A 26,742-nucleotide genomic window follows, 5' to 3' on the forward strand; every position below is an offset into this window, starting at 1 on the left:
TTAATGCGCTGTATAGTTTTTGGGCTGAGACATGATGTGCTGGTGAGAAGGAACTCCGTGAGCCGTCAGTGATGTGACAATGGGGCGTGGGGGCGGGGCACGTTCTGTAGTGCTGTATGGGTCTCCTGCCCTCTTGAGTCTGTGTCACCAGCTGACCTTCTCCCCCTGTGGGACGGGAGGGCAGGCAGCTGCACTTTGAATTCCTCTTCCCTCAGGCTAGCTGGGCTCCCAGACAAACCCCAGAGGTTAAGCTCTTGAGGGCAGGCCTTGTTGAGAACTGAATGCTTTGTTGTATTTCTAGACGGGTACTTTTCCCCTCCCTCTACTGGAGGCAGGAGGGGATTTTCCTCTCATCTTCCCTGAGAACCTGGCAGCGCTCCTGGAGGTGAAACCTGCCCCAGCATTGGTGCCCTGCGTCCCTTCGGCATGATTAGTGGCTGGAGGCTTCGTCCCAGCCTTCTCCACACTGAGGCCCCAGCCGCTGGGCGTCTTCTGTTCAGGCTTTCCTGCCCTGCTTCCCGCAGATGTTTCTGCCCGCTGAGCTCTGATTGTCTGTATCTGCAGGTTGGTCAGCAGTTTGGGGGGCACCGGTTTGCCCTGTGACATCACGTCTCTGACCAGTTGAGGAAGAGTTGTTGATTTTTCCTCGAGTTCGGCTCTTTGCTTGTTAGGACGCAGCACCAGAAACAGCACGTTCTCTCCGTTCATGGCGTTCGGTTTTCAGGAGCTCTTTGTTTTCTGCTTTTGTAGCCTCTTGTTCCCATGTGGTGACGGCGATACCCTCCGTTCCCTTGAGGACACCCGTTCTTTCACGTCATCTGTGTGGCTCTGGAATCATTTCAGAGTTTGCCGCTCGTCTGACAGGACTCCTACCATGGAGGGGTTGTTTCTTGAGTGATCAGTAGAAGATGGTTTCCACCAGGGTCCTCCTCCAGCTGGGGAAGTGAGCTCCATGGGGACACGTGGTGACTTGTGGGCCTGAGCTTTGCCTGGCATGCAGGGACGGGGCAGCCCAGATGCTCAGTCAGCTGCCCATCCCGGTGTCCTCCGCGTGGGAGGGGAGGCACCCTGATGCCTGGGGCAGGCCCAGCAGAGCCTGAGTGAGTCCTTCACGTCTTCACGTCTCTCCTCATCCCGTCTACCCCAAGCCTCGCCACCACGTTCCCGGGTGCTTCAGGGAGCTCTCCCTCCAGGCTGTGTCCTCTGTCGTCCCTGAGCCCCCTGCGAGTCTGTGTGTGGGTGCCCGGGCTGCACAGAAGGAGGATGGCCCTGCACTGTCACCTGGGAACAGTGACAGATTGTCCTGTGCAGACCAGTTGGCCGTCTCTCTCCGTGTTCTCTTCATAGTCGGGAACGTAATACTAGTAAGGAAATGTGTGTTTAAATCACACACTTTAAAGGCCAAGGGGAGAGAACTTGGTGGACCACCCGCCAGCCTCCAGCCAGGGGAACCACCACACCGAGCTTGTGCGTGACGTGCTTTGTTTTCCGTCTACTTTTGCTGCTCAGAGTGAGTTTTGATCACTATAGTAAGTACTGTGTTTGCTGCATTCCACGGATCGAGTTTCCATTTTTTCTTCAAGATCAGATTTCATTGTGATTTTGTCTTTGAACTGTGGACTTTCAGAAGATTGTTGTTTAATTTTCAAAAACACGGGTATTTACAGATATTTATTTCTGGTTTAATTCTGATGTGGTCAGAGCACAAAATTCTTATGATTTCAGGTTAAGTGCATGGAAGGTTTGTGTTACGAGGAGCAGATGGTGTGTCTGGTGTGTCTCATGTGAACTTGGGGAAAAGTGCGTGCTGGCTGTTTGTGGAGATTAGGTCTTCCGTGTCTCCACCGATTGTCTACCTGCGTGTTTTGTCCGTTACCGAGAGAGGAGTCCAGGTCTATGCATGGGATTGTGGTGAGTCTTCCGGCCACACGATCCGGTTTCAGTCCGTGTCCTTCAGTGTTCTGGGACGAGGTCCACACACAGTCGGCCTGGGGTTAAATATGGGGGCTTCTTGGTTCATTGGCTCTTACCATTTTGAAATGTTTTCTTGATCCCTGATAACTTTGTCCTGAAGTTAACCTGTGTGGAGTGAGCCACTGTCCCGTCCTTTCCGTCTTGTCTCTGAATTGGTGTGTGTGGCATGTTTACGTTTGATGTGGTTCTCTGTCCTTTGGGCTGGGTGTAGTGCTGAGTCTCCGGGTTCACCCCGCTGTCTTCTGTCCTGGCTGTTTCTGACAATGAATCTGGAGTCGGTATTACCTTTGTTTCCCGGCATTTAATGAGTCTTTCATTGTCTGGCTGTTGTAAAAGTATTTTATTGGTTGCTGGTTTCAGAAACGTGGTGAGGATGTGCCCTGGTGTGGTCGTCGTCTTTGGCGTTGGTGAGCTCGCTGGCCCTGTGGTTGCGCACTTACCGCACCTAGAGGCCTCCCTGCCGTTGCTTCCTCCAGAGTTGTTTCTTCTTTCCCGCGCTGTCCTCTCTGTCGTGAGCGCAGTTGACTGTGCCATCTGGCCACCGAGGCCGTCCTGCTGTTCCCCATCATTGTGGAGAGCGTCACTGGTCTTCGCATCTGTGTGGTCTGGTCTGCGGTTCACCATGTCCGCTGATCTTCACTTCAGATCTGTGTTTTCCACTAGTTTCATTCAGTCCTTTCTTTCTTCACAGTTTTTTAAGTGTCGTCTGTATCTTCCTTTAAATATTTGAGCATATTTATTATAGTGCTTTTCACATTTTTGCCTGTTACTTACATTGTCGTTTATAACCCACGGAGGTGTGGGGTCCAGTCTGCCGCTCTGTGTTGGGAATGAGCTGTGGTGCGTCGGGACCCCGTCACTGCCCTCTGACTTTGCTCCTGTCCACAGATGGGCTGGGCTGTAGCAGCTTTGATTCCTGGGGCTCCTTCAGCCTTCCTGCTGAGGGGCCACCTCTTTGAGGTTTTTACCACACAGGTTCAGAGAGGTGGCTGGCGCACCCACCGGGTTCTTCTGGTTTCCCTTCTCCTACTGTCGTCTGCGTGTTGCCCTCAGAACACAGTCTGGGTCCGTGTGGGGCCCCCCCAGTCCTGCCCCACCGGTCGTCCCGGTGCCTGGATCCAGGGGTCTCACGTCTGCCGGCGTTTTGCTTGCTGGGAGCAGAAACACGGCTACTGTAACGTTGTACTTTACGGCTAGAATTGGCACTTACTTCTGTGGTTTTTGTCCATGTGATTTTAGGTGTTTTTTTATGGCTGATCTTGGGCGATGAGCTGTTGTCCCTGTCATTTTATCTTCCCAGAACTCCAGTTATCTCCTTTTTGAAAATTAGACAAACAAATGGCTTTATACATGTTGGCTGTTTATGGTTTATTTTCATTTCATGCTTTATGTAGCAGTTTTTCAGAAGTTAATTTTTTTCCATGTTCTGAAGTATTTTCTATCCAGTTTTTATTGATTTATATTCACTTCTCTTTTAGGCCATGCTGGTGTGTCTGCAAGCATGATGAAGAAAAGGACGTCCCACAAGTAAGCACCCCTGAAGCTTGATTTTAGATAGCAGGTTGTGGCCGTAGGTGACGTAGGGTCTGTGACTCGCGTGATGCCCTCTCCCCCGGTTGAGGAGGTCATGCCTCGCTGTGTGTTGAGTACAGGCATACAGCCGTGTCCCTTGTCCTTGTCCTGGCCTACGGCTGCCTAGGCCTGTCCTTCCACCTCGTAAAGTCTCTGGGCCATGATTTCCCCTCCAGCTCCAAGGGGCTGGACTGATGGTAGGAAGTGTCCGTTGTGACGAGGGCGGCACGTGCGTGGTGAACCTCTCCTCCTTCTCTCTTCACAAGGGCTGCACGTTCCTGGCATGCAGGTGGTTTTCTCAGCCTCAGATCTGCTGCTGGTTAGGAGCTCCTTGTGGTAGAGGCCTTTGCTCATGCCTGAGGGCCTTGCTAGCATGCTGACAGGTGCTCACTTGCTGCTTTATAACATTTTCAAATAAATGAAAAGTTTGTAATCAGGGAGCTCATATGCATGTTGAAAGATAATTAAAAAGCCATGTATTTTAAGTGACCAGTATGTTATAAATCCTAAACTCTACAGATACCAGAATAAAGAAGCCACTTTTTCTTCCTTAAATCTTCATGTATGACATAGTTACATTTAAAAAGAAAATTGAGTTACTATCTTAAATGAAAATACTGTGCTTGTACTGAATTACACTTAATAGATTTCACAAGTACCCCCCAGGTTCTGGTCGCTGCTACTGTACCATGGAAATCGCACTAACGAACCAGTTCTGAGAGTTCTGAGTCTTAATTGTAGACGGTTAACTCTGGAAGAGACCCGTTGACCCCAGCTAGCACCTTCCGAGCGTCTCGTTATAGCCGTTCTTTCCAAACCGTTCATACTTGTAAGCGCCCCAGCCACCACCCTGTGCAGTTGAAGAGCACGAGATGCCCGTTCATAACGGTCGGTGGTTGGTGCACACGTGGACATGTAACGTAAATATCTGTAATGCGTAGTTCAAGAAGTGACCTGGAATAGGAAGGTGTGATGTTGAGGTGAGTATGTGTGTCCCTGAGGTGTGATCAAGCATTTCCCAGATTCCGTGGATTTGCCCATTCCCTTCATGCTTCTGCCACAGCCAGCTACCTGGTAATTGGTGTGCTGTCTGCCCTCATTATCATACCATAGCATTACCATAAATGGGAAACCATGTCTTGGCTCAAGTTTAAGGTAACCAAACAAATACAAGCCTTAAATATTAGGTAATGATAGAAACGTAACTACAGTGGGGAAGAGAAGCAGGGCACATGTTAACTTCACAAGATCAGAACAGTTCATGCAAAATAGATTTTGCCAATCAGTTAAAAATAATTGGCTTTAAGAATGTAATGTGCATTCAGTTTTATCCATTTTTACACGTTGCCGGGTACAAAAATGCTAGGACTGGAAGGTCCTTTAATCAGGACTTCGGGCGTTGTTGGGTTTGTGCAAGGGTTTCATGAGCCTCGTCTGAAGCACTGTCATACGTTAACTCCTGGATCCGAGGTGCTGGTTGTTTCTTCCCTCAGAGCACAAGGAATAAACACCTGCCTTTGCAACTTTGCTGTTCATGTGTGTGTCAGCTGAAGGCATGACCCCCTGTGCTCTGCTGTGCAGGGAGCTTGACCGGTGCTTTGCTCGTTTCTGTTCAAAGAGTAGAGGGCCGAGACTGGGTTACTCTGTAGCCAGAGGGAGCCGGAAAGAAAGGAAAGGCCGTCGCTCCCCTTCCCCTCTGTCTTCTCATCTCTGTGCACATGTGAAGATGGTTTGAAACAAAGATCGACGATGCACAGGTCTGCACAGTTCACCGCGACTGGCTGTTGCTAGCGGCCTCTGGAGGGGCCGCTGCCCGGGATCTGACATGACGCAGAAAGCTGGATGGCTCAGCTGGGCCCCTTGGCTCATTTCCTTCATCTACCTGGCACCGGGCTTCCCAGGCCTAACAGTCCTGCCGTGGACCAGGACGGTCCCTCTCCATAAGTGACACTTTTATGGAAACCACATAGAGAAGCCGACCTGGCGCCTCCACTGTGGCCCTCTGGCGATCGAGGCAGGCCTGCAGGGCTGACCCACGCCTCATTCCAGGGAGGCTGAGCAGGAACCCCACGTGTGGACGCCTCTGCCTGCTGGTAGGAGTCACAGGGACACCCAGGAGACGCGTGCCGGCGGCGCCACCATCCCTGCGCATACTGGCAGGACTCGGGGACCTGCCGTGGTGGAGCACCATGGCACCCAGAAGTTCTGCACCGTGGCTTGTTTCTGATTTTACGGTAAATGGGACAAGCTGACGTGCCTCCTGCCGGCCGGGTCCACACTGCATTTTGGGAACAAGCTGGTGACCGGTGTTTCCTGGCTTCTCAGGAGGTGGTTTGGGAAATGCGTTGCAGTGAACAGCCTGGGCCGGAACTGCACAGGTCCACACGCACCTGCATTTCTTTCTGTAAACACGGGACTGCACGGTGCATGTGTTTTGTCTTCCATATGATGTCTTATAGCACTCTGGGCTCCAGCGTGCTGCATGGTGAGAACGCCATGTGGAATACGTGTAACATACAAAGTAGGGGTTAACTGGTTTACGGTATCAGCCAGGCTTCTGGTCAAGCTGGTAAGTTTTGAGGGAGTCAGAAGGTACGCGCAGATTTTCAGTTGTGGGGGGGTCAGTGCCCCAGTCCCTGCTTTGTTCAAGGGTCAGCTGTGCTTTTTGAAGGGAAGGTAGAGTTGGGGGGCCTCTACGGTGAGTTTAGCTATAGTGGTTGTTTCAGTTTTCAAACAGAAATCTGGTTCTTTTTCTTCCCTAATTTGAATAGTGGATGCATTTCCATTTCCAGGGTTTTCGGTATTTCCCACTAACGCACATTTAGAGAATGGACTGGAGCTATTACGCACTAAGTAGAGATATTTCCAGGGAGCGATTTTGCATATGTTAAGACGTAAGTCACTGACAGCGACAAGGACAGAGACGCCCCCTCCTCCTCTTCCTCGGGTCCCTGGGTGTCCTTGGGCAGTTTTCCTGGCATCCCTGTCAAGGAGGAACCCTGAGTCCTTTTATGCACAGAGGCTGACGAGCCAGTCCGGGCTCCTACACGGAGCAGTGACTGAGTGAGGGCTCACAGATAGGACGGCAGGATTCTAGAGCACACAGTGACCACACCGCGTGTCCGCGGGGAACGTGTTCTCGTCTCCCGTCTGCAGAGTGGGTGTTGTCTGTGGTAAACACACGGACTAGATGAGCCAGTGGAGCAAGGTGCTGACTACCTTAAACTGATCAAAACCTAGACGACTTCTTAATGAGTTTGTAAGGAGCTGCTCTTCACACCAGTGAAGTGAATAGCGTTTTGGAAGGCCATTGGCATTGGCAGGCTTCTGTGGACAGCTCTCAGTGTGTAACAGAGTAACCAGAGAACCCATAGCGATTTGTTTTTATCTTGTCCTGTTAAGTCAGTAATGGCAGTATCTGCTTATTAAGCACACGTACCAGAAAGGTGGTTTTTTTCTTTCTCTTTGCTGGTGGGCATCTTGTACAAAGACAGTCACTTTGATTTAATCAGTATTTTCTGCTGAAATCTGCTGGAACACAGAGTAAGGGAACTGCTTTCCTAGGGCACTACTGAGTAGAAGGAAAGCGTGTCTGTAATTCGTACAACTACGTACTGGGATTGTGATAGGCACTTACTGGTTCACAGCAGAGCTCGGGTAGTTGCAGTTGGATTGAAGAAGTGTGGTTCCGTTAATGGTTGACCGCCAGAATCAGGTCTACCAGTCCTGGGGGGTGGGCAGTTCATGTGGGTCTCAGGCATGGAGGGAATCTGGGTAAACACTGGAAGGTCTCCCCACACAGGATTTTCTTTCTGGATGACAGAACAAGTAGCATGGTTGATTCAGAACTTATTGGAAGTGTTGAAAGTGTTGAGCAAGGTAGATATGTCCCCTACAGTCGCAGCTTACCTTGTTGGGAACATGGATGCGTAGAAATTAGTGTTGGTTCTGAATCGTGCTCCCCAGGTGTGGTGCCTGGGGCAGAGCGCCTGGGAGCCTATTAGCTTAGAAGGTCTGAGATTGTGGACTCAGGTCTCTGGGGCCAGTGTGGGCCTTCCACACGTGCTCCTGGTGGCCACGTGGCTGCCTGTGGCTCCTCTGAGGCTCACTGGAAAGCTAAGCAGGTAAGTGCTGTAGCAGTGAGAGCAGCTGCTGAGGGGCTGGCCCCCGTCCACTCGCCCTGAGGACAGATAACAGCTCACAAGGGTCCCTGAAACCAGTTGTTTCAGAGATGGCTTCTGGAGATAAGGAGCAAGCACAGTGATCATAGGTGTTTACCTATGGTCTCTCTACTTTACCATCGAATCTTTTGGATGGTGACTCAGGGCGGCCTTGTCCTCACGCTCGGCTGCAATTCCAGCTACCTTCCCAGAGCGAAGTGTCTGGGCGTCTTTCTGCAGCTGCACTGTGTGTCGGCCTGGCGAGTGATTGCAAGAGCATTGCAGACTTGTTCCCAGGAACATACAGGAGATTGAGAGCAGTTAAAAAACACGTTTTTCCAGGGAGGACCTGAGTCAACATCACCATGTTCAGGGATCCCTCATTTTAAATTAGCTATTTCCGTTGATAACGTCCCATCTGTGTGCTGCTCTTTGACTGAACCACCCGGAGAAGACCCAAGAAGGGTGTGTCCGATTCAGCACCTTCTCCGGGAATTGGACACTTCCTCTTAGTTTGCTTTTATATGTACTGTTTCAGCTCGTGAAAATAAGCGTTAATTTTTATTACAGTTCTTGTTGCTTTTTATCTAAATTAGCAATTAGCAATTAAAAAAATTTTTTTAAAAGATTTTATTCATTTATTTGACAGAGACAGCCAGCGAGAGAGAGAGAACACAAGCAGGGGGAGTGGGAGAGGAAGAGGCAGGCTCCCAGCAGAGGAACCTGATGTGGGACTCGATCCCAGAACGCTGGGATCACGCCCTGAGCCGAAGGCAGATGCTTAACGACTGCGCCACCCAGGCACCCCAAAAAATTTAAGAACTTGTTTAGGATATAATTTTTAACCTTTCTAGTTATGAGCAGTTTAAAGTATACACAAAAACAGAGCCCTGTCAGCCAGCTTCAGCGGTCATCAGCGTTTCGCCCAATCACAGACACTAGTATGATACACGAGCGTATCACTTGTTGCCCAGGGAAGTTTCGAACCTCGTCGCCTGGTCGATGCTGGTTGGAAGAACTTAAATCAACTTAAAACAACATATATTTGTGCACTGTTAATATGAAATAATATTTGATATTTTAACATGTATAAAGACATTTCAGAACACTCTTCTGTAAGCTGTGGCTGCAAGAGCCTTGGGCAGTGTCACGTCCCGGTAGTTGGGGAGCTTGACTTCGACTTGAAGCACAGGTGTGTTATTCTAAGTACTCGTGTTTGCCTCCAGTGCTGCCGTGGGGAGAATGACCTCTGTCACCTCTGCCTCTTCAGCCAGACTGCGGATGGATCTTCTTTCGTTCTTCCTTTAGAGCCTGGGATGTGATGCCCCACAAGTAGAATTACCCCTGACTAAACGCAGGCACTAGAAGTGAAGTTCGGAATTGGTAACAATGAAAATGTGTAAATCTGTTTTTACATATAGTTTTCTGCAGAAGTAAAATACTCATTGCATTAATTTGTCAGTAATTAAATTAAAAATTGTGCTTTATCTGCCCATAAAGACAAACTGCTTTTAAGTCATTGTAGGAAAATTTGGAAGCACGGGTAGACCCAGAGGAGGACAACCTAAGTATTGCTAATGCTATTCCAGGATTACTCACAGCTGTTCGTTCTGTACCTAACGTGGGAGAAGCCTTTTTTCTCCCTATCTGCGGGTAACTATGTGCACAAGTTTTTCATGTCCTATATTCTCCATTTCTTGTGGATTAAATAGCTGTATGGTACGAGCTGCTGCATCAGGGGGCCTGTGGTCAAACGTACTTTATCTCCAGTCTCCGTCATGTATACGGCTCAGCGCGCGGCAGCCAGGTCTCTGTCCACCACCTCCAGATAAGTTACTGGGTGTGGAATCACCGGGACAAGGGATTGCTGAGTTGTGTGCTGGGCGGGCTGTATCTGTACCACAAGCAGAGAGAGGACTGGACCTCACCATAATTTGCATTAAAATAAGTCCTCAAAATTTGCAATTTTTGTTATTATCGAGCTAGAAAGTTCATCCTGCCTCATCCTACTGGCAGGCCAGAACACTAGAAATTTCTGGGAGACCTAAAGCGTGTTGGAACAGATTTATGTAGAAGTGAAGCTGAGCTGAGGAACTCTCTACCACTTTGAGGAGAAAAGGAGGCTGTCCGAAGAGTGACGGCCGGAGCAGACCCTGGAATTCACACCGGTCAGAGACCAGCAGGGCTGGCTGTAGCCAAAGGGGAGAAACCAGCTCGCCCAGCTGCTTGCCTGCCCTGGCTGTCCTCCCGAGGTCTCCACTCACTCACCTCCTGGCCACTCTTCAGCCCCCTGCGTCACAGCTGCGTGTCAGATCCTGCCCAGATGTCAGGGCTTGCCTGGGCCTGAGGAGGTGCTCCCCACCATAGATGCCATGGCCCCGGCTTGCGTGTAACACTGGAGCCCTGGGAACCAGCCAGCCCCTGAGCAGCGCTGACGGCACGAGAGATCGTCACACACGATGGGAGAGATCACCGGTGGGGGGGAGATGCACATGGAACAGCCCAATACGGACAAGGCCGAGCAGCGGACTTCATGGAGGAGTCAGGGAAGGAAGCAAACGTTACCCCCGATGTTAGAAGGCTTGTTAATTGAAGAGATACCGTTCAAGAGAAGATCAAACCATCAGTTTCTAGAAATTTGAGATACTATGTAAGATACTCAATAGGTAGGCTGAAATTCAAGCTTATCTGTTTTACCTGATTTTATCTGATTCAGGAGCACTTGGTCTGAGGCTTTCTGGAAGGTGAGCAGCGTTGGGGAAGGTAGATCATGGAGGACAGACCTGGAAACCCTGTGTCCCTCTGCTACAGAAGGGGTGGAGGGGGAAGGATCAAGAACAAGTATGGGAGATAATTCTGCACAGCCCTCTCTAGATTGACCAAGTGCTAGTTAAGGGGTGATTGAAAACAAGTCACAAGTTCTGGTGACATTTTCGATTGCAGGAACAAAGAAAATTCTAAAAGCAACCCAGAAAAACCGGTCAAATTGAAGAAGGATCTGTTGGCATCTGATATCTGTAACTTGGAAGATGGGAGACAGTGAAAATACTGTTTTCTGACACAGGCACTGAGGGGAGAAGGGTCTTGAACCTGACGGGTAGACCGAGGCGGTTTGGGGACTTGGGCACCAGGGCAGCGTTTGGAGGCTTCCTGCATCTGTGAACCCAGTCTGATTCCCCACAGGGTGTATGTAGCAAGATAAAATGTCCACGGTATGGGAGCGTTACAAGAAGCAACAAAAATCCTTCCTTCCTTGTTTGTTTCTAAATAAGGTAATATTTTTAAACAGTTATTCAGATAAGAACAAAATGAAAAGTAGCAATTTAGAACAGCAGCCCAAATTGGAGCAGTGTCAGGTGGGGTTACTATGTGCCAAGGTGTTTTTAAGAAATTTTCCTCCTTTTACTAGGAGTTTTTTGCTTGTTTTTGGTCTTGCTGGAGCTACGAAGGACGTACCGGTCTCGATTAACTGGATTTTACTAGAGCGGCACTGAGTCTGAGCGTGGTACTCGGGCGGTTAGAGGTGGCCTCTGAGAGCAGAGCTAAGCTCCGACTTCCAGCAGGAGCCCCGTGCAGGGCACAGAAGCCTCCGTCGTCCCGGCCGCACAAACGAAGGGGGACACAGGGGAGGACGTGAAGACACAGCGCCGCACAGAGACACAGAACGAGATGCCGGGCCCACCCAGCTGTCCCGTGTATGGCAGTAGGACTTGGTTGCTTGCAGCTCCCTTCACGAAGGCAGAGGGAAGGACGGCTGTGTTTGGGTAAAGGGTGCAGGAGCCACTTTGGAGAGGACCATCCGGCAGCTCTGAGTCCCCTGCAGCGCCCTGGAGAAGGAGGGGGCCTGTGCTGCTGCTGAGCACGGCCGGGACGAGGGCCTCCTGTGCGGAAACACGGTGATGCACGGTGCCACGCTCCCCTTCAGGAGCAGCTGCGGGCCACAGCAGAGCGCCACTCGCGAGTGTACAAGGGACGCGTGGCCGAGCTGGAACGCTGCTGTTCTGAGTCTCCAGCTGCCCCTTTGTGCCGTCACTGGCCAAGTTGAGGTTGGTTTTGTTGAGAATCACGGTAACAGAAGATGTCCTGCCTCTGGATCTTAGAACCGTCTCTGGCTGTGGTCTGTGTTCTCCAAGGAGACAGGACCAGTGGTGATTGTGTGCGTGTGTGTGTAGGTGTGCATGTGCACGCATGGACAGAGATTGGAGCCCGGGGAAGATCTGGTGGTGTAGCTCCAGTCTGAGGGAAAAGTGCATCTTCCTGTGAGACCTTCCTCAAGACCTTCAGCTGATTGGACGAGGCCCACTCACATTGCGTGGGGGCCATCTGCTGATTCCATGTCTTTCTAGGAGAGTGCCTTCACAGAAAACACCTGCAGTAAGGATTGACCACACAGCCGGGTCCTATGGCCCAGCCACGTGGACGCTGGCGCAGATGCTGTGTTGGCCTGTAATTTTGGTAGTGATGGTGGAGTGTGTGTGAGTCAGTGAGATGCTGCACGGGACTGCGTTCCTTCCTCACTGGGGTTTGGGAGCCAACCTCTGCCCTCACTGTGTAGAAAGCCTGACCCCGTACACAGCGCACATCGCTAGGACTTCAGCCTGAATGTCACAAGAAGTAGGTGACGGATTGATGGAGGAGGAACGCCATACTATCAAGATTCCAGCCGTTTGCCCACACGGCACACTCCCAGGGACTGTGAAGAGGTTCGCAGTCGTCGGGGTTGAGCGTTGTTCGTAGCTGCGGGACAGGGACTCGGTGGTGCGCAGTACTGGCCTTTTCCTCTGCACTGAGCCGCACGCTGCAGTCCGAGCAACTCTGAGTCCAGCTGTCGGCTCTCCCTTCTTCCCATCGAGTTAAGGGCCGCAGGTCTCAATGCTCTTCTGTCCAGCGGGCGGCTCTGCCTTGCTTTGTCTTTCCTCCCCGCAGGGTGGTGCCGACTCCCACCCCCGCAGACCCCAGCTGCGCGCACCTCTCCACCTTTCCCCGCGTTTGTGTGCAGTTGGAGGTGCTCCCGGCCTGCGGTCGGCCCCTGGGGAACTCCCGTGACTTCCTCAGGAGACACTGGCGAGGACCCTCGGCTCACATTTCCCTCAACCCCGTCACTCTGTTGTCTGGTGGCCCCGGCATCACTGTTACGGTCCCAGTTTTCCTTACGCGTGGTGTGGTCCTTTCGGCAGGATGCTCACGAGATGCTGTGTTCCCTGGAGTCCATTGTTTCACTAGAATGTTAGTGTCCGTGGTTGGGGGTCCACCTTCCCAGAGCGGCCTGTGCACATGTCCGTCTTCTGGTTTGGGGAATTTTTCTTGAGTCGTGTTGGTGTCCTTCTTTTGTGTGGAAGCTGGAATTCATGTCTGTTCCCATCTCTCCGTGACTGTTTTGCCCCTGCTGTCCCCTTATCCTCTCTCCCAGCTGTGCCCCACGGTGTCTGTTGGCTGGGTTCCCCCGGTTTGGTCCTCATTTTTGGGCTCTTCTGTCTCTCCTTCGCTGCCCTGGCCTATGTTGTGTGCCTGACAGTGGGCAGATTGTCTTTAGGTGTGAGGCCCCTGTGTGTGAGGAGGGCTGGGGCTGCCCTGACGGCTGTCCTCCCTGATGAGCTCTGAGCCCCTCCGTATCTGTGAGGCCTCTGTGGGGTGGCCCCGTAGTCCCTTCCGAGGCCCACCTCCTTTGTCTCTTGTGGCGCCATCCTGCTGGAGAGGATTGCGTGCCCCGTCTTGCGGGGAGGAGGGTTTGCTGGGTCCTGCTGGGTCCTCCTGAGCCTGGCGGGGCGGCGGGGGTGCAGACCCGTGATTTCTCCTGTCCTCACAGCCCTGCATGAAACCTCGGGACCCCTTCTCCAGCCCGACGTGAGACGTTTTCCTCCTGGGCCGTGCCCCTCTTGCTAAGGTGAAGGCCTGCACCAGCTGATCCGGCCTGGTCAAGTGGCCGTGGTTCCTGGAACTTGTGTCTCTGTCTCACAGAACCCCTGGGTTTACCAGACTCAACTGCTTGAAATACAGACCTCTATAGCTTTAAACGTCATAGCCTGCAATAAATTGTTTTTCTTTTCAAAGTCTGTGTGCACGCCAGTCGCTCAGCACTTGTGCTCGCAGCGCGGCAGCTGAGAGCTTTCTGCCCGCCCGCTGGAGGTTCCCGCGGCAGCGTGGGCAAGACCTGGCCCTCAGCTTGTGCTCGTGCCCAGCCCAGTCCCTTGTGTGCAGACTCCTAGGTGGAACCAGGATTCCTTCCCTGATCCCGAGACCCACACGTATTGCTTGTAAACATCGTGTGTAGATTTCTCAGTTAATCTGGGAAGAATGTAGTTTGGTGTTGCCGCAGTAATTTTTACATTACATTAAGTATTTGTCACAAATGCAAGTGTGTAAGATTCTGTGTTTTCTAGAGATTGCTGACGGTACAACGTGGGGATGATGTGGGGATGCCAGCCGGCCTGGACTCTGGCTGCGGGGGGCGGGGGGGAGGCTAAATGTCTCACTGATTAAGGTGGTGGGGGCTCGTGGGATGGGTCCCGGAGTGGGTGAGATTGAACGTTTGCACATTTCCGTTGGACGAGGAACGGGTTCATGTGCATATGTACATATTTCACGCGCCCAGCCCTTCTTTTTCTGTGATTAACTGGGATCATTGTGAGTTGACTCATTAGAGGGAACTCAGATGCTGAGAACGTGATGCTGTGCTCAGTGTGAGGGCTGAGGTTGCCATAGGCAGTGGTGCTCTCCTGCCCATCCACAGTGGGTGCACGGGGGCCTTGTGGCCAGCAGGCTGTGTGCACACGTGGTGACCCTGAGGGGCACCTGGACTGGGCGTGTGGCAGCACGAGCTAGCTCAGGCCTGGGGTAACCCGTAGGAGAGCGTGCTAGCTGGCGGTTGGACTGAGGGGTGCGTTCTTCTGAGATGATCCCTTACGTGTGTATATGTGTGAATGCAGAAAACATCGGAGCAGTGTGGGGCCGAGCAAACCTGTGTCCCAGCCCCGGCGGAGCATCGTAGGCTGCAGGATTCAGCATGGGTGGAAGGAGGGGAACGGCCCTGTCACCCAGTGGAAAGGAACCGTGCTGGACCAGGTGCCTGTAAACCCTTCTTTGTATCTTATAAAATACGATGGATTTGACTGTGTTTATGGACTAGAACTTAATAAAGATGAAAGAGTTTCTGCGCTCGAAGTCCTCCCTGATAGAGTTGGTAAGTTCTCTTTACTATTTGTGCGTTGTATGCTTTAAAAATGATTATTGAAATGGATGCTTTTTGATTACTGTTTTGCATTATTGGTATTTTCATTTTTACTGGAGTGCCAGCACTCCTGATAGACAATTAAGTCACTAGAACCACAGTTCAAGGAACTGTGAGGGATTTAAAGATGTATGAAGTTACTGCTGAAGAAAGTGACAATCTGATCATTTCTAACATGGTTATTTCCCACATTTTGCTCACTGTTCATGTGGACTCTGATGGGTAAGAATATTTTCTTATTAGCTCAAATACGCTGTGTACTTATTTCATCCAATTATAGTAGCTTATGCCTTTATTTTAGAATCCTTATGTGAAGTATATCTCACAGAGTGTGTTATGACAAAAGTGATCATTGCACTTTCACCTGTAATTCAGGCCGCCAGAGCCGGTGGGCTTCATCACACATTCTTTAGGGTTGTTTTTAGTGACTGGGGAAGCGAGCGGCCCTTTCTTTAAGTGTCATACATGCTTCACGTTCATAACCTAGTTCCTTAAGGCACAAGGTGTCAGTTAATAATAAGAATGACTGATTTTATCTTTAAAGTAAAATGTTACTGTTACTGTTAAGATGAGTAGGACGCCTCCACATTAACCTTACTCTCTTCAGCGTGTTCCCTCGGGAGTGTTTTCTTAGTGCTGCTCGTGCACGGGCGCCAGCGCTGCTTTTGGGACGGTCTTCGGAAGCCTCGGTGTTAACAGACCAGTCCCGGCAGAGGTGGACTCACTCGGAGGGTGGGAGCGTGGGGTCCGGTTGTCAGGAGAGGGGGCTTCTCCGTCCCTCCGTCCCCTTCGTTTTTGCCACTGTGCTCGTGGGACCCAGTTCCGCAGCACCGTAACCCTTTGCCAGAGCGGGAAGTCCTTTGTTGGTGTCCCTTTGGAAAGCAGGGCTATGTCTGTGTTCATCCTGTGTAAGTACAGCCGGTTCTCACAGCAATCTTGCTTTCCGTCTTTTTTATCCATTTATGAGAGGTGCCTCTTTGGTCAGCGTTGCCTCTCCGGCATCCGTCACATCTTACCTCTTCTCTGGGCCCCTGGACCCTCTCTCTTCCTCGCGAGGCACATCCTCGGTTTCCTCTTGATCTTGATGTCCGCCCTTGTCCAACGTGAGAAACCCATATTGAACAGTCTTACCTGCAGGTCTTAAAAAGTGCCCAAACCTTCATCTCCATTGTTTGTAGGAAGTAATTATCATGTACTCTTCTGACCCAGAAGTTTAGTCTCCATCTCCTCTGGGGCGAGACTGTCAGCCCACGTGAGATTCACTGCATTTTGCTGCGTGGCCTGTGCCCGTTCTCTTGAGTTCTTCTGCCATTGTAGGACAGAAAAAGTCCTTTTATCTTGGTAAAAACATGGTTTGACCAAACCAAAATACCCCCAGATCTGTAAGTAGCTCTGGTGATGGACTTCAGGGTTGCCTAATGTTTTTCTTTGTAGTTCCCAGCAGGAGACAGGACTTGCTTTTGTAAACAGCAGAGTATTTCAAACCGGAAATCCGAAGGCTTCTCTGCAGACCAGCGGTACATCCTGTGCCGACTTTAATCAATAGTTAATTGTGTATTCCCTGCAGTAGCGCAGTCTGGAAAGTTCTGTGGCCCTCACATTCCCGTAGGAAGACAGCACTGTTCATGATCTGCACAGCTCAGCAAACGCAGTATCTTCTGTGTGGGACCAGATCGTGTGTTGGTAAAGGATCCATTCGGAGACTGATAGATTGTTCTATTTTGGTGAAAAAAAAACGTGGGACTTGAAATTTACTACCTTGACCAATTTTAAGTGTCTGTAGTTCAGCCTGGTGTTAAGTGCGTTCACGCCGCTGTGGAGCAGATCTCCAGATCTCTTCATCTTGCCAGTCTATAGTTCTGTCCCCATTAAACAGCAGCTCCCCTCCCCAGCCCCTGCCTCCCACACGTCTTCTCTCTGTTTCCGTGAAGTTGGTCACGTTCGATACCTCTTAGGCGGGATTGTAGAGTATTTGTCTTTCTGTGACCGGCTTCTTCCTCAGCATATGTGCTCGGAGTTTGCCGAGTCTAGCTGCTGGCAGCATCTCCTTCCCTTTCAAGGCCGCGTGACCCTGCGTTGCACGTGTGTGACCCCTTCTGTGCGCCCCTCCCTCCGTGGATGGACGCCTGGGCCGTCCCCACTGTTGGGCTGTCACGGGCGGTGCTGCTGTGAACGTGGTGGTCAGGCACTTCTTCTGCTTTCCTTTCCCTGGAGGGTAGTCCCAGAAGTGGATTCGCTGGGTCACACAGTAATTCTGTGTTTGATTTTCTGAGGAGAGTACGTGCTGTTTTCCACAGTGTTGAGAGCATTTTGCGTTCCCAGCCGCAGTGCACCGGGCTCCTGTCCTCACAGCCCTTGTCCTTCGCTGTTGGTTTTGATTTGCGTTTCCCTGACGATTAGTGAGAAGTCAGGCATCTGTGCACGTGCTTTTCAGCCACTTGCCTGTCATCTTTGCAGAAATACCTATTCGAGTCCTTTGCCCATTTTTTAGTCGGGTTATTTAATTTTTTTTGCTGCCGAGTTGTAGGAGTTCTTTACGTGTTTTGGAGAGAGTGAGTTTTAACGTGACAGTGTGACAGGTGTGCTGGTAAGGATTTCAGGTTCTGCACCGCAGTTAAGCATTGAGGGTCTTTCCTGTAGCGTCACACGGGAGTGTCTGCAGTTTCCCCGAACACGCAGCAGCAGACTCCCCTCGTGGCCGCAGGTGTTGGTGAGGCTGGATCTTGTACGCCAACCGGAAGAGCACGTGACAGGTCGGATGCGGAAGCAGACAGAGTCCGGCTGTCCTCCTGTACAGCTGGACATCGAGAGGCTTAGCGAAATGTAACACACCGCGCTGTACTTCCTACCACATTTCTGCATCACGTAGTTTGTCATTTGTGATTTCTCACATAGCAGGTTCTGATAGTCCTTCATCTAAAGAAGGCCCCTTTCAGATCCTCAGAAATGTTTAAGAATACCGTACAGGAGTCTGGAGATCAAAAAGTTTGAGAACTCCTGAAGCTAGCCTTTGCTTTAGTATGCAGTGGGGAATTTATGTAATTTTGGGGAATTACTGCATGTGTAAGTAAAGAGAGGCACCATATGTGTTTAGTGTGTCCTCTACCTACTGGGTAGCAGTGTCTTTACCAAGAAACTGTAGTCTGTGTTCCTTTGAATTTTATTTTAACAGAAATAGAAGCACTTGTGAATGAGTAAAATAGAAGTGCTAATTATTTTTAAAGACAGTTATCTACAGTGTGAGGACCAGAGAAACTTTAAAATCATTAGGATCCTCTGTAATTTTCCCAGTATTAATAAAAGGAAGGTGGTGATTTTCCGCCTGCCTCTTCAGGAACACAGAGCAGGGCTGAGGATGAGTTTGTTGGGCAGGTGTAGACGCCCTGTGATCTCAGTATTGGGAAACAGACGGGAAGGGCCCTGCTTTCGTCAGTGTCTGGGCCGGGAGCAGGATCACTGCATGTGGTGGCAGATGTCATTAGGGAATACAGTAGCGACAGGTGGGTGGTAGTCCCGCAGACAGGGGAGCCTGGTGGGGGGAAGAGAGAGGTCCGTGGGGGCAGGGGACAGACCAGGAGGGGAGCCTGACAGGAAGCAGTTTGTTTTTCACGTGACCAAGTGGGAGCGCGGGGGCGTTTCGTGCCAGGGCGCGGTCTGGCCGCTGTGCAAAACACTGGACGTGAGAGTAGCCTTTCATCCCTGGCCTGAGGTTACGTGGGTGTTAGTGGAGGGAAGGTGAGTGAGAGTACGTGGGAACGCTCCTGTTCTGCAGTTCCGCAACAAAGCTGTTCTTATCTCAACATACAGTAAGTAACTGTTCACACAGAAACACACTTTGTACCCCGAACAAACCATTGAAGCTGCAGTTCACACACAATACCAAGGGCAGAGGAGTTGAGGAAAACACACAGAGCAGCAGGTGCTGTCAGGAGCTGACGTGGGACAGAACAGTGCCCGTGGGATCCCATGGTCTGGGCCCCACAGGGCTGCGGCACCGGCCCCTGAGGTCCGCCGGCTGACCCTCGGGCCACTGGTGTGCTGCGCAGACAGCCCTTCAGGCCGCCCCCTTGCATGAGCTCAGTCTTCACGGTACGTATCTAGTAAAACCCCGTGTGAACCGTTGTTTGCTTCTTGTCCCCAGCGACCTCTCGAATCAGCGATGCACACCTGGCCGACACGATGATCGGCAAGGCAGTAGAGCACATGTTTGAGACGGAGGACGGCTCCAAGGACGAGTGGAGGGGGATGGTCCTGGCACGCGCCCCCATCATGAACACGTGGTTCTACATCACCTACGAGAAGGACCCCGTCTTGTACATGTACCAGCTCTTAGATGATTACAAAGAAGGCGACCTTCGCATTATGCCCGATTCTAGTAAGTGCGCCTTGACAGCCTCTGTTTCTGTTAACTCCAGAGGAACCTGGAGTTCAGACGATGTGTGTGACGAGCTGTTCTGAGGCTGTATCTTGTTTATTTTGACTACTCGGGTCAAGTGATCATTCTTCGAGTCCTGCACCAAGCGTAGGTTGTGAAGTTTGCACCTGTTGCCGAGGGTGATGTGCTTGCCGTGTAGATGTGCCGTTCTGGGTCGTGGACCCGCGCGTGGTGGAGTACGTAGGGCCGGCTTCCTCACTCAGCTCGGTGTTCTCACGTCCCCTGGTGTTGGCCCGTGTGTTAGTGCCTCACCTGTCCGCATACCAGATACAGCGGCTCCTGAGCACGTGTGCTCATCTGTCCACCGATGGGCGCGTGGGTGTCCATGCTGAGGAAGGGTGCTGTGGTCCCTGCTGCACCCTTCTCCACGCACGTCAGCTGCGTGTGAGGGTTCTGACACAAACGTGTCAGAAAATAACTGGCATTTTCACCCCAGCCGTCCTTATGGTGGTGAAGTGTGACCTCATCCTGGGCTTGGTTTGCATTTCCCTGATCACTAAAGACGTCAGGCATCCTTTCGTGTGTTATTGGCCATTTCTGTGTCTTCTTTTCTCTTTCTTTTCTTCCTTTTTTTTTTTTTTTTTTAAGATTTTATCTATTTGAGAGAGAGTACACAGAAGCAGAGGGAGATGCAGGCTCCCTGCTGAGCAGGGAGCTGGATGCAGGACTTGATCCCAGGACCCTGAGATCATGACTTGAGCTGAAGGCAGATGCTTAACCCACTGAGCCATCCGGGTGCCCCCGTTGCCATGTCTTCTTTGGAGAGAAGTCTGTGCGTGTTGCCCGCCTGTTTCCCAGTCAGGACAGTGTTCTGTTGCTGCGTCATCGGAGTCCGGGTCCTGATGCGGGTCTCCTGACCTGTGTGGGACTTGAAGACACTTTCTCGTATTCTGTGGGTTTCTCTTCACTTTCTTGGTGGTGCTCTTTGAAGCACAGGAGTTTTTAATTGTGATGAAGTCCTGTTTGCTTTTTCTTTTGTAGCTCATGCTGTTGGTGTTGTGACCAAGTCCTGACGATTTACCTCTTTGTTTTCTTCTGCGTGTCTTGTAGGCATTGCTCTTACGTTTACATCTTTGATACGCGTGGAGTTAATTTTTGTGATGTGGTGGAAGGGCCCTGCTTCATTCTTGTGCACATTGTCTGAGCGCCATGTTGTGGACAGATCGTTCTTTCCCTGCCGGGTGGTTTTGGCGCCCATGGTACAAGGGAGCTGGCTGCGATGACGGCTGTGCTCCTGTCTGGTGGGGCACGTGCCGCACTCGGTCACACGGCTCTGAAGTAAGTTTTGACGTTGGGAGGTACTGAGTCCTATTTTGTTCTTAGAATTCTTTTGACTCTTCTGGGTCCCTTGCAATTTCATGAATTTTGGAATCCATTTGTTGAATCTCTGATCATCTTGACCCTGTGAACCCTGCTGACCCAGGAGCACGGGATACTTTCGCATTTATTGAGAGTTAAATATTTCCATCAACAGTGTCTTGGAGTCTTTAGAGTATTAGTTTTGTATTTCTTTTGTTAAGTTTATTCCTAACTATGTTGCTCTTTTTGATGCTATCATGAATGGAATTATTTTCTTGGTTTCATTTCGGGTAGGCCTGTTCTTTTTTAAACTATTCCATAGCCTTTCCTGCAGCACAGGGTTCCCTGGGCCTGGACGGGGTGACGCGCCGACGCTTGATACCGAGCGGTGCGACAGCACGTCTCGTTGGGTTCTTTTGCCAACAGGCCAGTCAGTGAACCTGCTTTCACGGTGCTCATCCGGCCCTGACTCTTCACCCTCTTTGTCTTACAGGCTTTGTGTACTTTTGTCATAAATCTGTAAAGGGAAGTATTTCTATGGGCAGGAATTTAATTATCAGGAGAGCATTCCTTAAAAGCATTTCTCCAAGTCTGTGTGAAGTTGATTTTTAACTTTTTTGTAGAGAAAGAGCTGCAGTAAGGACTGTTGCCTTGCTGCCAGAAAGCGTAGGGGCATTTGGACCGTCTGGGGTGTCTTCCAGGCCCTCCTTACCCTCTCAGCCTTCTCCCCTGCCTGCTAAGTGGCTTTGCGAGTGTGGAAGTGCAGCTGCCACCAGTGACAATGCCCTGGTGCTGGGAGCTCTGCAGGGGCCTCTGTGTGAGACCCGTGCATCTTGGCTCAGTCGTTGTGAAATGCCCGGGCATCGCGTCTTCGGAATGCTCTGTAAACGTGCCCCGGGGCGGGGGGGGGCATCTGGAAGCCCTTTGCTGCTCCTTGTAAAAGAGCTCACCCCACGCAGGACCTGCAGGGGTTTCTTGAGAGAGGGCGATAGCCGCCCAGCCCCACTCCCCTGCCCCTTGGGTCTTTGCTGCTGGAGGTGGCAGTTTGCTCTGGTTTCTGTGCTCTGAGAACACCTCCTGGCTCCCGCTGGCTCAGGGCAGAGTTCTCCGGCCCGCAGGCTTTGCTGGGGGCCTTCTGACAGGCACGGGTGCCTCCTCCATCCTGGAGGTCCCATCGTGATTCCTCTGGGCAGGGGTTCTCTTGGCACCTGTTTTCAGAGCGCAGGAAGTCTTATTTGGGAGCTGGGTGAAGAAGACCATGTTGTTGCAGTGAATGTACGGAGAAGGAAGCTTTCAGGAGTCACAGGAAAAAGACCAGGGATGTGTTGACGTGAACGGCGTGTTCTCAGTGTCCCAGGAGGTATTGCCTGTTTTGAAGGCCTGTTTCAAAGTCACTGCAGTTGACTTGTGAGAAGTTTTGTGCATCTGGGCTTTTCTGTGGCCTTTCCTTGCCTCACCCCCTCAGACGGTCTCAGCTGTAATTTAACGTAAGCCATGGGGATTTCTGCTTAGGATTTTCAAAATCCTGACGCCCCTACATCCTGGGGGTGTGGGTGGCACACTGTTTTTGTACATAAAGTTTTATTGGCATACAGCCACACGTTTTCATTTTGCGGCTCCTCACGGCTGCTCTCGTGGACTGGCACGGCTGAGCGGTTGGCGCAGATACCGTATGCCCTCAAGCCTCTGGCCCTTGAAGAAAATGTGGGCCGACTCTTGCTCTAGATAATCGGGATGAATCCGGATGTTACGCTTTTAAAAAATTATTATTAAAATAGGCATGTGAGTTGGTACATATGTAAAAATTGACTTTAAATTGTTTCTTCCTCCCTCTTTAATGCAGATGATTCTCCTCCAGCAGAAAGGGAGCCAGGAGAAGTTGTGGACAGCCTGGTGGGCAAACAGGTGGAATATGCCAAAGAGGACGGCTCTAAAAGGACTGGCATGGTCATTCATCAAGTGGAGGCCAAACCGTCTGTCTATTTCATCAAGTTTGATGACGATTTCCATATTTATGTCTACGATTTGGTGAAAACATCCTAGATGTCATCATGAACTTGGCCAAATTTGTGGAACTATTAAATGTATAATTTGTAGACATAAAGACTTGATTGCTTTCCAGTTTAATGAAAGCTTACATGTCCCTGCGAACCCACAATCTCTGCCAGCAGAACTGGTTTTGTTCTGAATAGTACAGATTTATGTGAACACAAAGCATTTTGTGTAAGGAACTCCTTCCTCTTACGAGAAGTCTGTGTGTCTGGAGGGGAGTTACAGGCAAGTTTGGTAAAGCTAAGCTAGCATCGCGGTCGTGTAAAGTGTCCTGGATTGTCCCCAGCTCCCCGGCACCATAGTTCTCCCCGTCTGCTGCCACACTGCAAGCATAGTTTGGTACTGTCGGTACTGCCTTCTCTGTCGAGACACGTATGCACCTGTCTCTCCCTGTCCACATCCGTGTGTGTCCACACGCCCTGCGTGCGCACGTGCGCACACACACACACACAAACACACACTTCCTTGGCAGTCCTTTCTTTGTGGATTGGGGCGGGGGTTCAGTAATATTCTCCAGTTTAACAGGAGTGTGCTTGTCCTAAGTCAGTCTGATTTCATATATTACTGCTGTTAATTTAAAATTAAATGTGGGCACAGGAGACGCATAGGGACGCCCAGCGTGTTTGGAACTCAGAAGTTCAGACACTTTTTCAGTCTGGAGGCTTTAAACCATGAGTCCAAATAGGAATCATTTGTGAACAGTTGCCGGACCCACATTATAATTTAGCAAAACAGTTAGGAATTTGGGTAAAAAGCTGCCTTTAATTTCTAAGCTTTGTAAATTTTTGTTTACATTTTTTATCATAAATACTTTTTTTGTTTTAAAGCAAAGCCCAGGTACTTGGTCCACACGGTGTGATGCCGGTGTGTTTTGGACGGCACAGCTGGTCCGTTGCTTTGTATGCTCAGCAGCCTGGATTCTAGGTCGTGGATTTGAGAGGCTACAGTGCATCATGGGTTTGTGTGTATGTGGTAAGTTCCTGGCAGAGCCTAGTGCTTTGATGTGAGACATACAGGTTTGAGAACGGTGTTGCTGCCTTCTGACAAGTTCTCTGGGACACTTGTATTTTTATTACTGTTCTTGCTGATACGTGGTTGTGGTCAGAAGGCTTTCCCCCCAGCTTTCCCCCACAGAGAATATCTAGACACAGAACGGCCTCCATCCCCTGACGCCCTCTGTGGTGCTGTGTGGTCCTGGCTCCCGGTGTGCTGCTGACATGGACTCTCTGTCATCGCGCTAGCTTCTGGGCGTGACTGGCCCTTGGCCACGCAGCCCTTTCATGGCTTGCTCTTGCAAGGTTGTTTTGACGGAAATGGAACCGCAGAAGTTGGGGTGGTAGTGACACGGCCATCTGTCACTTTGTTTTGGATGAGCCCTGATGGTTTGGAAGCCAGGAGAGAGGCAGTACGGGAATCCAGTCTCTTGTGGAGCTTGGGAAGCTTGCCTGAGTTTTGGGCAGAAGGCACATGTTGTCAGTTACCGGCAGTCCGTGCGGCCTCTGTCGTGGCTGTTCTCAGTGTTGGAGATTCTGTCATTGGTGGCCTCGGTGCGCGTGGTCCACGTGGTGCCCGCTGCCTTCGGGAAGGCTGTGCGTTGTGGTGCTGTTGGACGGTGACCCCGTGCTGTAGAAGTGCAGCGCCTCACCGTGGGCAGCAGGGGGAGCTTGTCTGCCTCTGCGCTTCTCCCTGCAGTGAGTGCCTGGTCTCACGCTCCTCTCCTCCTGCTTGAACAGGGGTCGTGCTGCACATCTGTCTGTCACCTCTTTTCCCGGTGGCTCTGGTCAGAGTCCCTGCATGCGACTCTCCAGGCTGAGCCCGGTTCCCTGAGTTCAGGTGGATGCGTGTGCCCCGAGAGTAGGGGTGTCCAGCATGCGCACTGTGCAAACGTGACACAGTGGCTTTGGACTGAAAACCAGTGTTCTTTGGAAGTATCCCGAGGGTTGGGTCAGTGGAAGCCTTTCCAGCATCACTTAACGACTTGCATTGTGGTTTTCCTGCGAGTACCTTTAGCACCTTCTATACCAGGTGGTCTGCCACTCTCCAGACGAATGTGACACGTGATGGTCACCGTTATTTTAATCATTGTTCCATTTGTTGCCTTTAGGGTGGAAGGAAGGGGAAGGGGTTTATTTTGTTGTTTTCCTTTTCACCCCCCCATTCTCTTTTCTTTTGGTGGCTTAACCCACACCTCCGCGGTGACTGATTCCACTCCCTCGCCCGGTCCTTCAGGCTTTGTTCTAGGCTCACGTTTCAGATCTGCATGCATTGCTTGCCTTTTCCTGGTATCAGAATGTTGGTTCCTTGTTCTAGGAGCCCAACATGAGTTTCCAAAATTATCATGGGACTTGTGACTGCACAAGCCCCGAACCTGTATAAAATGTCCCGGCCTTCCTCACCGACCTGCTATCGTGTTCCCGTGTCGTGTGCGTGTGACGTCCGGCTGCCACGTGAAGCTTCCGAGGAGAACCTTAAACGCAGACCATCCTTTTTTGCATGCTCTATTCTAAGTAGAATGTTCAATGTAACTAACTGAACTTGCATGTGAAAGATATTTAGGTTTTTTGTTTTCTATCTTTGTTTTTATTTGTTTTCAGTTTTCTGTATATTTGCTTCCTGTACCGTTGTAGTGGTCGTAGGATGAAAATGCACTGGCCACGCCATGCAGTGCCAGCAGAAGGTGATTTCCCAGCTCTGTCTGTCGTGCAGCATTTGAAGGGACTGTGCATTCTCGATGCGCTCACAGTTACCTCTAAGCCAGAGTTCATTCCTATTCTTGTTTTACGTGCCAAACCCCGAAGTGCATTGGGCTCGAATCTCTGAACGCTGTGGACCCATTAGAAGAGTGTTCTGATTGTCACAAATTGTAGTGCCTGAAAACATGTGTAAGCTGATTGTCTTATAAAAGAAAGAAAGAAAGAAAGTTCTCCAAAGACAAAACAGGAACAATTATTATAACAAAATAATTATGGTCGAAATGTCTGTGGTTCCTTGGAAATGCTGCGCTTTTTGTGTTTCCACCATTAGTGCGGTGTGAGCGGGTGTGTATAGTTCAGAGGTCTCCGTGTTCGCATCTTACAGTTAGGTAAATGACCTCATCTTTCAGGCTTGAATTCATTTTTAATTTTAATTTTATTTTATACGATGTGTAGACAGTTTCCTGTTCTCTGCATTTAGAAGTATAAACAATATAAATCTGTTAATTCTGTAAGTAATTTTTATAATTATGATGTAACTCTATCCTATCCTTAAAACATTTAAAATAAACCCTTTATGTGCAACTTCTGACTGTAAATTTTGTGCTCATGAGCAAAATGTGATGTGTTAAACCTGCTTCTGGAAAAGTTGTTAAAGTTTTATTTTAAGATTTTTAACCTTTTCCCTTCTCCACATGTAAACCGTCCGATGTGTGCAGAAACGGAAGAGGCCGAACTGCTCCTGCGCTGGTAATACTTGGTCGTCCCCGAGGGGACGGGGGCAGTGAACAGTGTCCAGAACCATTCCATAGTCCAAATACTCAAGTCTGTGGATTCCCGTGAAGGAGAAAATTTATCATAAAATTTTAAACTTGATTATTTTAAGTAGAATTAAATAATGTGTGTTTTATACTTTCACATCTAGTTTTGCTTTATATACTGCCTGTAATGCTGCTAATACTCGAGTGCCCACCAGCGAGAGTGTAGGGGAAGATCTCCGTTTCCTGGTGGTGGGACGAGGAAGTGTGGGTGACGCTGCTGACCGGTATGTGTTCTGTGCTTTCTCTTCCTGGGTAATTTTAACCAGTGAGGTAAAAAGTAGATTCACGATGTGCCTTTAATTAGATTTGCTTTGCGATGTTTCCCTGTTGAGTTGGGCCTGTGGCTCACGTGGTTAAGGCTGGGGCTGCGGGGAGGCGCAGGCAGGTGTGGGGAGGGGGCTACAGGCGCTGGCGCGAGGCCTGATCGCGTGTCCTCCTCCTGACCTGCACCAGCCCTAGTGCCACTGCAGGCGCAGCTTGGGAAGCGTGTTCCCTAAAAAGATAGCAG

The 26,742-nt window shown here is 50.4% G+C and overlaps 1 protein-coding gene across 5 annotated transcripts in view; it reads left to right on the forward strand.

Moving 5' to 3' along the window:
- SPIN1 (spindlin 1) overlaps window positions 1–25,998 on the forward strand; it is a 77,014-nt gene extending 51,016 nt beyond the window's left edge. For 4 of the 5 annotated variants that reach the window (XM_045772550.2, XM_045772549.2, XM_087858744.1 and 1 more), the window contains 4 exons: window positions 3,453–3,501; window positions 14,633–14,886; window positions 19,076–19,309; window positions 22,512–25,998. In XM_045772550.2, the coding sequence (XP_045628506.1) occupies window positions 3,453–3,501; window positions 14,633–14,886; window positions 19,076–19,309; window positions 22,512–22,711 (737 nt within the window). In that variant the 3' untranslated portion in view covers window positions 22,712–25,998. The remainder of the gene's footprint in view (window positions 1–3,452; window positions 3,502–14,632; window positions 14,887–19,075; window positions 19,310–22,511) is intronic. The other variant, XM_087858745.1, reaches the window with a different exon arrangement.
- Window positions 25,999–26,742: the final 744 nt, after the last annotated feature.

This window comes from Ursus americanus, chromosome 34 (assembly GCF_024610735.1).
Source record: "Ursus americanus isolate L20-20 chromosome 34, mUrsAme1.1.p, whole genome shotgun sequence".
Lineage (NCBI taxonomy): Eukaryota > Metazoa > Chordata > Mammalia > Carnivora > Ursidae > Ursus > Ursus americanus.